The sequence below is a fragment of the Salvelinus namaycush genome, chromosome 6, assembly GCF_016432855.1.
Source record: "Salvelinus namaycush isolate Seneca chromosome 6, SaNama_1.0, whole genome shotgun sequence".
NCBI lineage: Eukaryota > Metazoa > Chordata > Actinopteri > Salmoniformes > Salmonidae > Salvelinus > Salvelinus namaycush.
The window spans coordinates 16,468,598-16,487,769 of NC_052312.1; the positions used below are offsets into that span (position 1 = coordinate 16,468,598).

Genomic DNA, 19,172 nt, shown 5'->3' on the forward strand with positions numbered 1-19,172 from the left:
AGTGAAGGTTATTAGAAAGGAAACAAGGAATTAACAAGTGGCGGCGAGAGAAAACATGACTTAACAATAATATTGGTGATAATAACAAGCGTTCATTGGTCAGATATGCTCCTCTTTGCTTCAATTACCTACATTTGCATCATCTAGCTATTTAGAGGGAACTCTACTGTGAACTGCAAATGACTGATTCAGTGGTTAGACTAGGGGAGTACATAGCATAGCTGGTAGACAGCAGTTGAAACCACAGAGATCTTATGAAGCCTATATGATGCTATATGTATACTGAACAAAAATATAAACGCAACATGCAACAATTTCAAAGATTTTACTGAGTTACAGTTCATATAAGGAAATCAGTCAATTGAAATAAATTCATTAGGGCCTAGTATATGGATTTTACATGACTGGGCAGGGGTGCAGACATGGGTGGGCTTGGGAGGGCATAGGCCCAAACACTTGAGAGCCAGATGTGGAGGTCCTGGGCTGGCATGGTTACATGTGGTCTGCGTTTGTGAGTCCGGTTGGACGTACTGCCAAATTCTCTAAAACGATGTTGGAGGCAGCTTATGGTAGAGATATTAACATTACATTTTCTGGCAACAGCTCTGGTGGACATTCCTGCAGTCAGCATGCCAATTGCACGCTCCCTCAACTTGAGACATCTGTGGCATTAGCTAACGCTAACGTTAGCTAAGCTAGGGGTTAGGGTTACGTTTTGGAGTTTGGTTAAAGGGTTAAGTTTACGGTTAGTGGAAGAGTTAGTTATTAAAGGGGTTATGGTTAGGGGAAGAGTTAGTTAAAAGTGTTATGGTTAGGTGAAGGGTTAGCTAACATGCTAAGTTGTTTTAAAACAGATATAAAGTAGTAAGTAGTTGAACGGTTGCTAATTAGCTAAAATTGTCCGTGATGAGATTTGAACTCGCAACCAACCTGCTTTCATTTTTGACAATAGTTTTTGCCTTAAGTAACCATTGGTCTTATGTAACCATACCACATATAACATATCATACTAAATTGAGTGTCTCGGATTTACGTACTCTACCAGTCAAAAGTTTTAAAACACCTACTCATTCTAATGTTTTTCTTTATTTTTACTATTTTCTACATTGTAGAATAATAGTGAAGACATCAAAACTATGAATTAACACATATGGAATCATGTAGTAACCAAAAAAAAGTGCTAAACAAATCTAAATATATTTTTTATTTGAGATTCTTCAAAGTAGCCACCCTTTGCCTTGATGACAGCTTTGCACACTCTTGGCTTTGACATGAATTGTTCGGATATTACTGTTCTACAATGTAGAAAACAGTAAAAATAAAGAAAAACCCTTGAATGAGTAGGTGTTCTAAAACTTTTGACTGGTAGTATACATACTAATATGAAATGCTCTGAGACCAGGTTGTGAAAAGGTTATGGCTCAACATAACATTTTAGCCAGACATTTTATGCTAGTGTCAAAATGTTGATATTTGTTCTATCGGTGCCCCTGAACTTAAACATGACTTGATTTCTCAAGGGCCAGGGCCAAAACATATAAACAACAACTACTTCCACAAAACTGGGTCTCGGACTCAGGTGCAGTAGTAGACTATCCTATCATGTATGGTAGCATGTCAAATCCATAATATATTAACATATGGGTACACCCATATGTTAATATATTGTTGTTTTTATGTTTTGGCCCTGGCCCTTGAGAAATCAAGTCAAGTACATTCTGCCATATTGACTGGGAGTCACTGAAGGTTACATCATCATCATGTTAGGCCTATAATCTGAAATTCTGACAGTTTATTGAGCGAGGCTATTGATTGGCGTCCACACATCTGGTTTTTAATATGCTGCTGCTGAGTAACATGAACAGAATAACTTTCAATTACATCGGAAATAGAATGTTCTGGATATATAAAGATACTGAATGAAAGATATGGAGTGGGGTGCATGCGAAGTGTATTACGGTAGAACGATAGTCATCCGTTTTACTATGTTAAGGGACATTTTGACACTGTAAATGCAATGATATTGTCAAAATACTATCCGAACAATTCTAAACATTAAAATGTGACTTGTATCTGAACTATTGAAATAATCTTTGCTTTGCATTAACTTCATAGAATTTCATCACCGGTTCTGTATTCTACAAGTTTCCTGACAAGTGTTGGCAGTGTTTTAGTCTAGATTGATTGACACTAGCGCCTTTTACATAAAAAATAAAAAAATGGAGACCACAATTTCCATCACCAACGAAATTACTTGATGTTGGACCCCACCTTTTTTATGAGAAAGAACATTACAGACATGGTTATCACTACCAGTAGACACATTAAATTAGCAGACATGAGAAGGTCATTAAAAAGCAGATGGATGACACAAGAGAAAAGCTGCTATGGCAACACCCATCACCAAGCAAAGCATGAATCCCAGTGAACTCTAGGTGAAATAAAGGAGTGGGCATTTAGTTACCTTTTTGTTCCACTTCTATTTTAGGCATGAGGAGAGAAAAGAAGAGAGAGAGAGAGAGATACAGAATAGATTAATGATGCGATAATTTGCAAAAGAGTCAAGTTTACCTCAGCAGGTCAAACACATTGGAACAATAGCACAGTGGATCATGAGGTTGGTTAGTAGCAGAGTAGTTGTGACCAAACATTCAATGACAAAGCTCTGGGAAGGAAGTGTGTCGCTCGTCACACACAGCCTGTGGGGGAAAAGAGAGATTAAGTAATATCTTTAGACGCGTGAACAGGGCTTTGAAGTGATGAGAACTCCAAGTTGGCGGGAGGGAGAGAGAAAAAAGAAACGCTAAATGACTTGTCCAGAAGTCAACTCCAGAGGCGTTCATTAAAAACGGCAGAACATACGGTTGCATTCCATATAGACTCCTTCAGACTGGCTGAACGCTCGTTCAGGAGTCACACGAGAGGGAACACGAGTGCATCATGTGCAAATTGGAAGAAAAAAAACACATTTTCTTTAAATTGATAACTGGTGATTTATCACCTGTGGGTTGATAAGACTATAACAATTAATAGCATATGGCCACCTCCATTATAGTGCTAGCAGGAGAGAAGGGACGCAAATGTAATCATTTGTTCATATTGCAAATTCCCTTTGCAGATGCGAAACTGTCGACAACCATCACGAGTAATTGTTGAATCAATCATAACCGTGCTTCTACACCTGCATTGCTTGCTGTTTGGGGTTTTAGGCTGGGTTTCTGTACAGCACTTCGAGATATTAGCTGATGTACGAAGGGCTATATAAAATAAACTTGATTGATAACGACAGCAAACCTGTGCCTATCTATGCTAGGGAAGCCAGACCAACAGTGTCTATGTTTTTGTATGATTCACTTGTGTTACGTATGGATTCGTGCTGCTATTCAACCTCCTCATTGTATACACTGATTGTATGGTCTTCTGGTGAGGAGTGGCGGGACTTTAACGTACAGTGGCATGTAGCCCTGTTCGCCAGCCATGTGTGTCAAAGACTGTCCAGTGAGACTAAGTGTAATATTACTGTACGGTTTGAATTTGAACTTTATTCAGTAATCATTGTTGTAGATGCCTCTAGTCAGTGTATGCTGGTATAGAAGGGCTTGTTTGCTGGTCTAAGACTTGCAAGCAAGTCTAAATGTAATATAGATACTGTATGTAGCAAAATGATTGCAGCAATTGTTGCACTTAAAAACTACATGATTATCTAGACATGTATTTGCTGTTAGTCCCTGTGGTCTGTGCTTCAAAGTTTCCACTAGATCTTGGATCAGCTTCCCCTCCCCCAATTCTAATCTTAACCATTAGTGAGTCTAATAACCTGTCCAGGGAATGCGGTCGAAAATTAGCCGGCTGGCTAAAACCGACATTTTCCAAAATGTTGATTAACGTGCACCGTTCCTGTAAAAATAAAAGTAATAAAGTAAAGGGGCAACTTCACCCTACACCCTCTCAGGCCTCACTCCCCCCTATCTGAGATATCTACTGCAGTCCTCATCCTCCACATACAACACCCGTTCTGCCAGTCACAATCCGCTAAAGGTCCCCAAAGCACACACATCCCTGGGTCACTTGTCTTTTCAGTTCGCTGCAGCTAGCGACTGGAACGAGCTGCAACAAAACACTCAAACTGGACAGTTTTATCTCAATCTCTTTATTCAAAGACTCAATCATGAATACTATTACTGACAGTTGTGGCTGCTTTGCGTGATGTATTCTTGTCTCTACCTTCTTGCCCTTTGTGCTGTTGTCTGTGCCCAACAATTTTTGTACCCTGTTTTGTGTTGCTACCATGTTGTGCTGCTGCTATGTTGTGTTGCTACCATGCTGTGTTTTCATGTGTTGCTGCCATGCTATGTTGTTGTCTTAAGTCTTTCTTTATGTAGTGTTGTGGTGTCTCTTGTCGTGATGTGTGTTTTGTCCTATATTTTTTATTTCATTTATTTTTAATCCCAGCCCCCATCCCCGCAGGAGGCCTTTTGCCTTTTGGTAGGCCGTCACTGTAAATAATAATTTGTTCTTAACTGACTAGCCTAGTTAAATAAAGGTTAAATAAATAAACAAAAATAAATACTCCATAAGGTTCTAGTCTATAAGGGGCTGGTTCCCTGGTGGGGTTAACGGCAGGACAGGCATCTGCCCCCATGGGACTGCTCCCCTCCCCTAAATCTAATAAAACCAAATTAACCCCAGTTAGCAGGGCAGTTCCTCCTCAAAACTGGGTGGAAGAGAGAGGGGGGCAGTGCACAGAGAGAGGGAAATGAAAGGGGAGAGTAAGAAAGAGGAGGAGATGAGTGAGGCACAGAGAGAGCCAGAAGGGAAAAAAACAGAGAGAGGGAAGGAGAGTATGAGAGCAAAGCACAGAAAGAGAAAGAAAGTGAGTCAAAACTGGATATTGAGGAAAAGAGAAAGGCACAGAGATACATTGAAGGACAAGAACAAAAGGGGAAGAGAGTGGGGGAGAATGAGAGAGAAAGAGATAAGATTTAATTATGTTTTCAAAAAGACTCATACTGTGCCTGACCACGCACCGTTGATATTGCAACTCAATATATTCTGATCCCTTGTTGTTTGGACTTGATCTTCACAAAGCGTTAGGAATGATCAATTCAGCCATATTTCAGCTACAGTATATCAATGATGACCACAGCTTGAAACTGGGAATGGACAAGCACACAGAACACAAACACAGCGTGTTTGAGGGAATCAGTCGGAGCAAAGGCGAGAACTCATCTTGATTATTGAGGGCTTGTTTCCCCAGATGTTCCAGCATGCTCAACGGAGAATCTCCATCAACAATGAGTAGTTTGGGGTGCAAGGTGATTTCCAGATCTGTGATTCTGTGCAGTCTGACAGCAATGTAGTTGATCTCAAACAAGCATTATTTAACAACATTACGAACTGAATCTAGGTAAACAGACAATGTTAACCTCTCACATTAAACTAATCTTCCACCAGACCATTAGCTACCACACAACATAAAGGCAGGGTGTTACTGTATTTGTTTGAGTGATCGCTAGCGGTTGCGAGGTAGGGTCACGGTCTATAACAAAACCCGTTAGCGCTTTAAGAGATGGCGTGATGGCGAAGCGACGGACGACCAAGTAGCAGCGGGACGCGCCGGGGATCCTCGTCGCAACACGCAGCCGCGTCCGTGGATACACGTTACCCATGTTTCCTGTCATCGCTCGTCAGGACGGAATCTTCTGTGTAAGTCCCCAAGGTCAAACATGAAATCTCTCGGGCTGTTTGAGATTATTTATCTAGCGGCGGCGGGGTTGGGATACTAGCGACGTAGCCGGAATATCTAAGATCAGTGGCACTAAGATAAAATAATGGAAGGAAGGAGGGAATATGGAGAGACGGGAGAAAAAAAGGCGCCTACCCCATTGGTAGAAAAAAAGGCGCCTACCCCATTGTGACCTTAATACGATTTCGGTCATGGTTGTCATCGAGTCATTAAAATGCACTCCACTCTCTCTTCCTCCCGCTCTCCCTTCCACTCTCCAAGATAAGTGCAGAGGGAAAGAAACCGAAGACAATGTAAAACAGAGTGTACTAAGTGGACTGGCACAGCCAAGTGATCTTCTCAAAGCAGAATGGTTTATGGATATATCCTCTCCAAATCAGACTGATATGCCATGGATAGCAATGCATATAGACAGTTCAGAGAGAGTATCATACAGAAATGCCACTTCAACAACTTTTAGCAGTACATTTATCTTGGTCAAGAAGAGGACTAACCCTTATGAACCCTACTAGCGTTGGATCGACAACAGCTTCGACGTAGAACAGGAGCAGAAGACTTCAGCGATACAACGGATGACCTTCCGGCACAGTGGAGTGAATGTAAAATGGCTTCCAGGCCAAACACAGCCTCTGCTGCACTAGAGTAGATATATTCATTGTCTATTTTCATATTTGGCCAAGGGCACAAACAGCAAGGTCTTTCCTGCTATCTGCTGAAGCAGAGGTCGTATACAATTATCCCAGAAATAGATTCCTAGTTGTTATTCCTGTAAATATACATGGTAGACGTAGTGTCATGTGTTGATGGCTGTGATGGAGAAGATGGTGACAAAAGGTGCCGATACCTTTCGTTTCATTCTAGTGTGTAAGATCATCATCTACCACCGACTATGATGTCTAATATTCAACACAGCTGTAACTGCACTGCCATGTGTTGGCAGCAGATAGTATTTCAACACCAAGTAATTCACCATGCAAAACGCAGAGCCGTCAAAAGGGCACATGGTCTCAAGTGAATCTAATTGGTCAAGCTGCCCTATCAAATCAAATAAGCCGCTTGGACACCCTATGCATTCTTATTAGGAAAATGACGTTGATATCTTAAAAGAGAATGTCGCTTTTTATGTAGAGGCATTTAGTGATTTCCATCAATATGGACAATCATAACGCTACATGACACTGCAAATGAACACCGCATATTCATTTAATGTTGAGTCATGCCCCCCTCCGTCCTAAATAATAATAACACAATTTATTTGTAACATGCTTTTCAAAATCCCCCAAAAAGTGTCACAAAAAAATGAATAAATGATAATAATAATCAATAGGTATTTAATACACACACTACTCATTCAAGGGTTTTTCTTTATTTTTACTATTTTCTACATTGTAGAATAATAGTGAAGACATCAAAACTATGAAATAACAAAAAGTGTAAAAAAAAAAATCTAAATATATTTTATATTTGAGATTCTTCAAATAGCCACCGTTTGCCTTGATGACAGCTTGGCATTCTCGCAACCAGCTTCACCTGGAATGCTTTTACAACAGTCTTGAAGGAGTTCTCACATATGCTGAGCACTTGTTGGCTGCTTTTCCTTCAATCTGCGGTCCGACTCATCCCAAACCATCTCAATTTGGTTGAGGTCGGGGATTGTGGAGGCCAGGTTATCTGATGCAGCACTCCATCACTATCCTTCTTGGTAAAAATAGCCCTTACACAGCCTGGAGGTGTGTTGGGCCATTGTTCTGTTGAAAATGATAGTCCCACTAAGCCCAAACCAGATGGGATGGTGTATTGCTGCAGAATGCTGTGGTAGTCATGCTGGTTAAGTGTCCTAAATAAATCACAGATAGTGTCACCAGCAAAGCACCCCAACACCATCTCCTCCATGCTTTACGGTGGGAAATACACATGCAGAGATCATCCGTTCACCCACACCGCGGCGCACAAAGACATGGCAGTTGGAACCAAAAATCTCCAATTTGGACTCCAGACCAAAAGGACAAATTTCCACCGGTCTAATGTCCATTGCTCGTGTTTCTTGGCCCAAGCAAGTCTCTTCTTATTATTGGAGTCCTATGGTAATGTTTTCTTTGCAGTAATTCGACCAAGAAGGCCTGATTCACACAGTCTCCTCTGAACAGTTGATGCTGGGATGTGTCGGTTACTTGAACTCTGAAGCATTTCTTTGGGCTGCAATTTCTGAGGCTGGTAACTCTAATGTTCTTATCCTCTGCAGAAGGGGTAACTCTGGGTCTTCCATTCCTGTGGCGGTCCTCATGAGAGCCAGTTCCATCATAGCGCTTGAAGGTTTTTGCGACTGCACTTGAAGAAACTTTCAAAGTTCTTGAAATGTTCCATATTGACTGACCTTCATGTCTTAAAGTAACGATGGTCTGTCATCTCTCTTTGCTTATTTGACCTGTTCTTGCCATAATATGGACTTGGTCTTTTACCAAATAGGGCAATCTTCTGTATACCTCCCATTACCTTGTCACAACACAACTGATTGGCTGAAATGCATTCAGATGTCTTCACTATTATTCTACAATGTAGAAAATAGTAAAAATAAAGAAAAACCCTTGAATGAGTAGCTGTTATAAAAGTTGACCGGTAGTGTATGTTAGAATTTCGGGATCACACAAATAATAATGGCTTCTGCATAATGCTAAAGGCCTTAGTGACCTTGTAACCCTCTTAAGCCCTCGCTAGCACTGCCCACGAGAACGACAGATGTATGGATCTGCATTTAAATAATTAATATTTCACAATTCCATCATTATAGCAGCGAGGTGGCAGAATGGTATCATTAGGCGCTAATAGAGATTCATGGCTGAGCGGAGGCCATTTTGGTCATATTTCACCCTCTTTCCTCCCCTCCTTTCTTCCTGTTCTCTGAACCTAGGAGGGCACAGTGACTAGACTCCCACTTCTTAATTAATGACACAAATTAGAGGGCTTTGAATAGCATGTGCCTAGGGGGGGGTCACGGATACAATTTCTATTATTTTTCCCTGAGGGGCGGGAGGGGTTGGGTCACGGGTACAATTGCTCGGTCTAAGTCTCTGCCTCCTGTGCCTCCTGTGCCTCCTTTCGCCCCTGTCCCTCTGCCTCCTTCCGCCCCTGTACCTCTTGTATTCTCCTCCTGTCTCGCTTCTCCTCTGTCCCCCATTTCTCCATCTCCCTCCCTCCTCTCCTCTCCCTCTCCTTTTCTCCTCTATTGCTCTCCCTCCCTGGGAGCAGTAGCTGTGCTCTCTCATAACCTTGACAGTGCAGGAAGCCGCCAGTGTGTGTATGTGTGTGTGTGTGAGCATTAGTGTGTGTGTGTGTGTGTGTTTTCAAGTGCGTGTGTGAGAGAGAGACAGGTGCAAAGACTTGGCGCACAGCCAACCAGTCATACACCAGGGAGAGGCAGCAGACAGACCGATAGAGGGGAAAATAACACAAGAAAAATAAATAAAGATTAAATACATTTTCAGGAACATGGACCGGAATTGGAGCAGAAATAACTTAATTTCACTTCCTGAACATGCCTTGATTCCAGAAACCTTGAAATTACAGAAGGGAAGCAGGAAAGTGAAAGCAGGCAGAGGGGAAATAAGAAAGCTTTTAGTCGGGCGATAAAGAGTGTTTGGTGAGAGAACACAGAAGAAAGAGGGAGCTTCATTACACCAGTCACACTGTAGGAACTCGGATTAGCAGGGCGATATCGCAGAGAGAGACCCCAATGAGGCCAATCTCCATTCAGAGTGATAGCCCTGGCACTAAGTATCCCTTGTGTGCGGGTCTCTCTTTTCTTTGAACTTAGCACCCCTTTCAAAAATGTGTGTGTGTGTGTGTTCATGCCTGCATCTGCGTGTGTGTGTATGTGCGTGCGTGCGTGCATACGCGTGTGCCTGTGTTTGTGCGCATGAAGAACCAAAAGAGAGGCCAGAACGAGGACCTGATAAATTACATGGCTATTAGTGGGGGGAAAGCATTTTTCCACATGCCCAGATTCACCTCTAACACCCCCATTTATCCACATTGGTAATCACACCCTTCCTGTGCAATTACTGACCCACTACTGGAACAATGCAGGAAAATACATGCATTAATGTCTACTAATTTCCCTCGCCTTTCCATGTATCCTGTATGATAATCAAGTTACACTCTGTATCCTTGTTGTAGTGAGAAGTCAGTGCATTTAACACTGTATTAGTATGTATTCCTCTTAGTAAGCAGCCTTCGCCTGCTCACAGTTGGTTAAAATCACATGATGCACACCAGATGACGTCATCAGTCTCTCTGGATGATGTCATCGGAAAAACGCATCTATCTATTTGACTACAAAACAGAAACGCGCCATTTTCACGTGGTTCTAGAGATGATCAATTTGATGTTGAACATTTGGAATTGTCCCTTTAATCAATTAGCAACAATGTGATGAATTAATTACAAAACACAATGACTATGGATCTGGGAGCCTACCAGTCAAAACCATGGATATAATCAGTTTCAGGTCAGTGTTCAAACCAATGACTGACATTCAAGATACAAGTCAGTGATTTTATTTCCCCCTTATATTTGCACACACACACACACACACACACACACACACACACACACACACACACACACACACACACACACACACACACACACACACACACACACACACACACACACACACACACACACACACACACACACACACACACACACAGTGTAAGACCATAAGCCATCATCATAAGCTTTCCCCAGTTGCAGGGTGGTCAGCTGTCACTAAACGATATGATAGCACTGCAATCCCCCTTTCACACATTAGGAGAGGTAGATAGTCATTCAGGTGACAAGACTCCCTGTCAGTCTGTAAGCTAATGCTGGTGCCTGCTGTGTGAATGCCTTATATACAACTGACGACGAAATGACTGACTGAGTTAGTTATATACTGTTTATCTGATAAAGACGAATACATATGCAATTATACATCACAGGCTAGATATTGATGCCATTACTTGCGGTGTGAATGACAGGTTACACTGACGCAGACTATTTGTATTTTCCTCTTAAGCATTTAGCCAAGACTTTACGTTTTCATGTCATCATTTTCATATCAAATCAGATTTGAAATCAATCTCGCAACAGGCCTCAGGGAGCCCGGCTGACTATGACAAAGTGTCTGGTCAGCCAAACAGTCCGTTCACACAGGTGCTGTTTACTAAAGGTGTGACCGTGGCGTAATGGCGCCCGTAATGACACCACATTTTGTGGGGGCGGCACTGTAAACGACACCCACGTGCCACATTGATTTCACATTTTTATCTGCCGTCTCAGCACCAGGCAGGTGCTGAGTGTTGTGCCAAAAATAATCAGTTGCTTGATTCGGTTAGGCCGCCGAACCGGTTTCTGCTTATTAACGATTGATTGCTCGTCCATGCGGAAATAATTAGAAGCAAAAATAAATAAATAAAAATGGCTTATTGTCGGGCAAAAGTATGTGGCTGTGCGCCACGGCGTATAGCTGAGGACTGACTACCTTATTTCAGCCAACTCAAAAAGGCCTTGATTACATGATTATACATCTTGGCTTAGCTTGTGCACACAAGCCGTGTTCGGAGCTGGCGAGATCCCGCTGTGCATTGTGCCTTTTTTTTTTACAATGTATTTATTAGCGTGCAAGAACAGGAAAGCTCTGGTTTTACCTCGTATCGGGATTTATCAGCAGAAATCAAGGTCAGTACATTCGCCATCTAATTAGTCATAGAGGAGGTAGGGAGTTGGGAAAGGCCGATGCCAGGTTGCAACCCCCTCTTTTTCCTCCAAAGGGAGTTTGGTGTTCGGCCAAACATTCCACAAGGGACACTGCCGCCTTTTCAACAGGGGGTGTGTTTTCTTTCATGACCCTGCGGGGAACTAAGGAGCACTCTGAGGTGTTATGACTATATGGATTCATTAAAGTTATGAAAGAGTGGGGTCAGAGGGCTACTGAGAAACAGTGTTGACCGCTAAAAGATTGGGTTGGGACCTGCTCGTTAAAGAACAAAAGATTTGATAAGCGAGGGACGGGGCTGACGGGGGCGGAGTCTTTCTGAATCTTTCTGGAGACATGAGAGAATTCGAATCAAGGGCCCGGTTTGAATCCTCTTAAAGTGTATCCTTCCTTCCTCCGTCCTTGAGCAAACCACTGATTTGACACAACGTATGATTGGTGAAAGCAATGCGGTGACACGCTTGCACTGATCAACCCATTCACGTTATATCAGTGATTATTTCAAGGAAGGGTTGAAGGAGCGAGGCGTTTTTAAGAGTATTCAAACAGGGCCTGAGAGTCAAGGTTATAGGTCATCATCACAACAGGACGACGGGCGCATCACTCATTCCAAAAGGGTAGCCGTAGTAATCCACAAACTGCATTGCAGAGCACGTCTAAACAAGGGAAGCACAGTGGAGGTAAGTGAGTGTACTGGCGTTGGAGAAACACAAGTTCATGCTGATGCGAACATAACAACGGCTTATATCATTGGCAACGTGGCAATATCAGAAAGTAGTTGTTTACCGACGAGAAGCGGTATAAAAGTAGAGTTGGTTTCCCCAAATGACTCTATTATCATGACGCGCATGGGCTCTGCGCCAGCATGATTGCCTTCGACTCAGCACCGTCTTGTCGTCTTGGACCGACTAGAAAAAGGAAGCTCTTTTATCTCTATTTATCTCTGATTATTCCGACTATTGGTCTGCATCTCCCCAAATCACAGGCAAACACAGGTGTAGCTAGCTCCCAGAATAACCGCCATTACAATTCATGGTGTGAATTGAATTCACCAACTAATAAAAACAATATCATATGGCGTCAGAGTGAAGCTCTCTGCGGCGTCTCATTCACTACTATTGCAGGTGTGGGTCTGATGGAGCCCTTCTCCTCTGCTGATGGAAGACGGAGAGAGGAGCTGTAACTTATTCTGAAAGTGCCTGCTTTCAGCACCGGAATACTGATGAAAACATCTTCCACAGGAAGAGAGAGATATAGGCAGAGAGGGTGCGAAAGAACACGAGAGAGAAAGAACAAGAGAGAAAGAGAACGAGAGAGAGAGAGAACAAGAGAGAGAGAACTTGTCAGTGGTATATACTGTGGAGATTTTTCGGGCTGGAGGAAAATTCACACCGTGGGTGGCTGGTCCTCTTATTAGTCTCGCAGTCAGTCTGTCTGGTGATAGGCTGGAGATGGGGTTGGGTGAGGGGGTATGGTTCTGGAGAAGGGTGAGGGGGTATGGTTCTGGAGAAGGGTGAGGGTGTATGGTTCTGGAGAAGGGTGAGGGGGTATGGTTCTGGAGAAGGGTGAGGGGGTATGGTTCTGGAGAAGGGTGAGGGGGTATGGTTCTGGAGAAGGGTGAGGGGGTATGGTTCTGGAGAAGGGTGAGGGGGTATGGTTCTGGAGAAGGGTTGGGTGTGGGGGGCTGGTTTACTACCCATTCCTCCTTATACCATCTATCTGCCCATAATTGCCTCATCTCAAATCCACTCCTTTTCCCAACATGTTACTCATTTAACTGGCAATAAGTAAAATCACAGACAAGTCAGTGCTTTTGGCCATCCTAGCTATTAGCCCTCTATGTCTTCTCTGTGTCTTAAGCGCTCACGTCAGCATTGCAGTACTGGAGCTAGTTATAGGAATGTATTGATGGATTCTGACATGGAGTTGCAATTGTGATGCTAGGGGAGGTAGTTGTAATCACCAGTGTTTGATACAAAACAAAACACTGATTCTGAGAAAAGAGAGGCGTGCTTACTGTAGGAGGTGTCTGAATTCACCACCAGGGAAGAAGATCCATTATTTGATGTGGACTGTTGAGTCCAATGCTACCACTGAACAAATGGGTTGTGGCTCAAATCTATCCAAGTACTGTATGGTGGATAATCTTACGATAAGAACCACCACCCTGGAAATTAGAGCTTTTTTTTTTATTAGCCAATATATAGTTTCTGACAGGCTGCCTTTTCATTGCATAATCACCTCAGATTTGTTGTATATAGAAAACGTAGATAAAAGCACCACAAAATGAAATAACATCTGATATGCGACATTTGTTTCATTTGAAACGCTGCATGATACTGTGCATTCTCCAAAGGCACAAAGCCGGATGGCAGCAAATATAATTGTCTTTAACTGACACATCCAGTTCATTCCAAATTACAATAGCTTCTAAATCCCATGTGGTTAGCTTTTGACACCTTCGGTACCACAGGCTTTCACGGTAAACAACGTTCTCTTTCCAAGGTCAGCGAAACAATGTGGGAGGACGTATGATAATGGCCGTGCACTTCCAGTGACCACATCCTCTCTTCCTGTTCGTCTGTTTAACCCGGTCTACACGCTGGGTATTCCATTCACACCCCAAACCTTTTCCATTTCCAGTTCACCCATGGATACCTTTGGGGTGCTTCGGTCATGCTATGATGCCACTGTGGCTGGAAGGCATGCTGTTTTGAAGGTTTTAAAAGGTTCAGGCCTAGGTCTCTCATCCCATATACGAAGTGTGTTTGTCAAATAATTGGCCTAGCTAGAAGCTAAGCCAATACAATTGAGTTCTGTTGGAATTGAATTGAACACGGCAGCTAAAAACTTGACTGCATTTCGAATAAAGCTAAACTTCCTTTGATGCTAAAGGACTAACTTGATGGACACACTTGGTAATAGCTCCGACAGCTCCGACAGCTCCGTTAGCTCCCTTCTCAATGCTTAGAACCGAGGCTGAATACTCAGAAAAGTATCAGTTGACGACCGATGCAATATTTTCATTTTATGTGTGTGAGCAAATCAATTGACCAATTGCAAAACATCTGTTTATGTTTCAACATCAAATAGGGCTATTTATGTGGTCTTATCATTAATAATTACCTCTAGTCTGTCTTGTCAGCTGTCTGAAAACACTGTTAAAGGAAGAACAGGTGGAATAAGAATGACATCAACATCGAAATGTCAATGTTGATTTATGTATGGGTGATAGCCCTTTGAAGTAGAATACTACATTCAATCTTAATCTAGCTTGAATCCAATGCCTCACTTGTATACCAGATCCCCATAGCAATCAATACAGTGCACATCAGAAAATCTAATAACATGTATTTCTTATAAGCCCAATATGGCATGTGCTGGAATATCATTGACAATGTGTTATTCATACATGAAGATACAAAATGATGAGTTGGATAAAGGAGAAAAATGTATCAGACATTCACACAGATATTGTCGGAGATAAAATCGACCACGGTTTGGAATAAAGGTAATCATTTTGACACGCTAAAGTGAATTTGAACTTTCATTTTTCACATTACATTTGAGGGCACAACCGATAGTCCTGCACAATAGAGGTTACCGGAATCAGATACTGACATTTCCCAGCACCCATGCTACCGCACTTCAGACCCCTTCTTATTGTTGCATCCTTAAAAAGGGACCACATTCACTTAAATGACATAATCATACATTTTAGGATATGACAGAGTGAAGTGGCATTGCTGTTACATGGAAATTAAGCGTGATGACGAAGAAAGTTACAATGCAGAAATCATCATGTACTATGTCACAGACTTTGTCCCAAATGGTACACTATTCTCTATATAGTGCACTACTGACCAAAGTCCTATAAGTAGTGCACTATATAGGGAATAGCGTGCAATATGGGACAAAGCAATGAACTGCATCGAGAAACATAAGAGAATGAAGAGATACGTACTGTAGGGTACACATTCGTACTGGACTTCTAGGTACTTATAGGTTCCGGGGCAAGGGTCAGGAAATACATCTGGTCCAGCCACTACAGCACACTGGGTCCGATTATTACATCTGAAAGGGAAGAGAAACGTTAGGTTAACGGGGCAACCTGGGATTCAAACAACAAAGCAGTCAGCCTGCAATGGTTTTTGGTCAACAGCTGAGGGACAGAGCAAGAGGAATGTTAACACTCAAATTCATAGACAGACCTATGGTCGCAAGGACTGACCATCCAGGATGATCCAAATGATGGTTTTACAGCATGTGTAAAACCTTACAGTGTGTGTTTGTGGATTCAGATATACTGACAATAGAATCATAAAGTCAATATCCAGAGGTGCCCAATCAAACGCTGATGTTGCTACACTGGCAAATATGATAAATATTTAGCATGTGGTTAATGAACTAGAATTAATTCCCATTTCATTTCACTGCTCAGATTAAGAGGTCGATGCATTTGCGGGTTCTGTGGACATTGATTGCCATGCTGTCAACTGTAGAATCATCCATTTGACGAGAAGAATAAGGCTAAAACAATGTCAATATCCCAAATGACACCTTATGCCCTTTATAGTGCACTACTTTTGACAAAAGGAATATGGTCCCTGGTTGAAAGTAGTGCACTATGTAGGAAATAGGGTGCAATTTGGGACGTACTCGATTTCTGTGCCGTGATATGAATTTGCACTGTGTGCAGACTGATACTCAGGGTATGACGGATGGGGACAGGAAACAGTCGGCCGAGTGCAAAATCGTCTCAGACGCGAAAGAGCCTTCACCTCGGCTTTCATTATCAACACAATTACTTGGCTGGCAGTGTCTTACGTCTGCCATTTTACTTTTGGCATTCATCAATCAAAGCTCAACCACCACGTGCACCTGATGATGTCGCCAGGCGTAATGACACCACTTACTGCACAAAATGTACCATCACATGCTTAACCCCATCAGTCCACAGATCCCAGCAAAAATCGGCTTTTCATTTACAGTATCTGACCATTTATCTGCTTGTCCAGACCTTATATTTAGCCTCACATTGAATGGTTTTACCATTTTATTTTCAGGACAACCAGGGCTACACGCAAAACACTAAACAATTTGACATAAACAGATCCATCCATTAAGGTCCACCGCTCGTCGAATATCTCATTCCAAAATCTTGGGCATTAATATGGAGTTGGTCACCCCTTTGCTGCTATAATAGCCTCCAATCTTCTGGGAAGGCTTTCCACTGATGCGGGGACTTGCTTCCATTGAGCCACACGAGAATTAGTGAGGTTGGGCACTGATGTTGGGCGATTAGGCCTGGCTCGCAGTCGGCGTTCCAATTAATCCCAAAGGTGTTCAATGGGGTTGAGGTCAGGGCTCTGTGCAGGCCAGTCAAGTTGATCCACACTGAACTTACAAACCATTTCTGTATGGACCTCACTTTTTGCACTGGGGGGGATTGTCATGCTGAAATAGGAAAGGCTTTCCCCAAACTGTTGCCACAAAGTTGGAAGCACAGAATCATATAGAATGTCAATGTATACTGTAGCGTTAAAATTTCCCTTCCCTGGAACTAAGGGGCCTAGCCCGAACCATGAAAAACAGCCCACGACCATTATTCCTTCTCCACCAAACTTTAGTTGGTACTATGCATTTGGGCAGGTAGCGTTCTCCTGGCATCCGCCAAACCCAGATTTGTCCATCGGACTGCCAGATGGTTAAACCTGATTCATCACTCGAGAGACAACGCGTTTCCACTTCTCCAGAGCCCAATGGCAGTAAGCTTTACACCACTCCATCCCACGCTTGGCATCGCGCATTTTGATCTTAGGCTTGTGTGCGGCTACTCAGCCATGGAAACCAATTCCACGAAGTTCCCGATGAACAGTTATTGTGCTGACGTTGCTTCCAGAGGCAATTTGTAAATTGGTGAGTGTTGAAACCGAGGCACCTGGCGGTCCCGTTCTGTGAGATTGGGTGGCCTACCACTTCGCGGCTGAGCCGTTGTTGCTCCTAGACATTTCCCACTTCACAATAACAGCACTTGCAGTTGACCGGGGCAGCTTTACAAGGGGAGAAATTTGACGAACTGACTTGTTGGAAAGGTGGCATCCTATGACGGTGCCACATTGAAAGTCACTAAGACCATTCTACTGCCAATGTTTGTCTATGGACATTGCATGGCGGTGTGCTCGATTCTATACACCTGTCAGCAACGGGAGTGGCTGAAATAGCTGAATCCACTAACTTGAAGGAGTGTCCAAATCCTTTTGTATATATAGTGTATAAATGCTGTTTATAGCACAGAAATTGTTTTCTCACCGGAAAAATTAATATCCAACTAGTCAGTGTGGAGTTTGTGACAGCGACTATGTGAGCATATTACAGTATTATAGACACTGTCCTGGGATTTCCTATGATCTTCTATGGAGAAGAACATCTTACGTTCTAACAACTCTTGTGTAGCTTGTGAGCATCATAGAGTCTCAGCTTAGTGCTCAAACCATTCAGACTCTATAGACGTTTTCGTAAAAATACCCGTTACCGGGCCCTTTTGGGATCTGCCCTTGTCTCACAAACACCGCTCTAGCTCAGCCCCCGTAAATTACACAGACTAATGGTATCTACGGACAAAATCCAACGAATCCAAATGGTACAACCCAGAATTCCTTAGCTCAAACAGTGTTTAAAAAAGGGTTAGTCCAAAACGCACCAGCGTTACGGAGGGACTCATTGGATTAAAGTGTATTGATTGATATGAACGAATCATCTGTGCACATCAGTAGACAAAAGGTCAATGCCACAGCTAGAGGAGATAGAAGTCACATACCCTACGCACGTGAACCTCTGCTTATCATCCCTTGACAAGCTATGCAAAAATCTCTAAAGCCATACAATATCTACTAGCATTAACTGGCTATATCTGTAACATATTGACTACCAAATCTACACGCCTTACCTGGCTATATCTAAAATGTATTGACTACCAAATCTACACGCCTTACCTGGCTGTATTTAAAATGTATTGACTACCAAATCTACAAGCCTTACCTGGCTGTATCTAAAACGTATTGACTACCAAATCTACACGCCTTACCTGGCTATATCTAAAATGTATTGACTACCAAATCTACACGCCTTACCTGGCTATATCTAAAACGTATTGACTACCAAATCTACTAGCCTTACCTGGCTATATCTAAAACGTATTGACTACCAAATCTACACGCCTTACCTGGCTGTATCTAAAACGTATTGACTACCAAATCTCCACTTCAATCTACTAGGTTCATCTGGTAGTATCTAAAATTCAATAACTTGTCACCAAGAGCCATTCACAATATACTATATGCCCTATGCATGCGAGTCAATCCTCTTCATCATCCTTGACAAGCTATGCATAAATCTAAAACTCATATCAAAATCTTCTGATATCTACTAGGTTCATCTGGCAATATCTAGAATGTATTTGCTTCTCAACGAGGAGCCATTCATTCACAATGTAAATCAAAGAAGGTCAAGGCGCAAGCTGACACAATGATTCATGCAGTACAATTAAAAGGTTCCCTCACACCTTAATTAACATTGATTGTCCCTGGACTAATCAATCGCTCCAGTAAGGGGAGAGAGTGAAGGCAAGTCTCGTTTACAACCTCGCCCCTTAATGAGATATGGTCCGGA

At 42.5% G+C, this 19,172-nt stretch overlaps 1 protein-coding gene across 1 annotated transcript in view; it reads right to left on the reverse strand.

Moving 5' to 3' along the window:
- Positions 1-19,172, reverse strand: part of adgrl3.1 (adhesion G protein-coupled receptor L3.1) — a 211,465-nt gene that overhangs the window by 150,266 nt on the left and 42,027 nt on the right. The window contains exons 2-3 of the mRNA XM_038995240.1: positions 15,466-15,575; positions 2,465-2,479 (exon numbers count right to left, since the gene is read on the reverse strand). Coding sequence (XP_038851168.1) covers positions 2,465-2,479; positions 15,466-15,575 — 125 coding nt within the window. The remainder of the gene's footprint in view (positions 1-2,464; positions 2,480-15,465; positions 15,576-19,172) is intronic.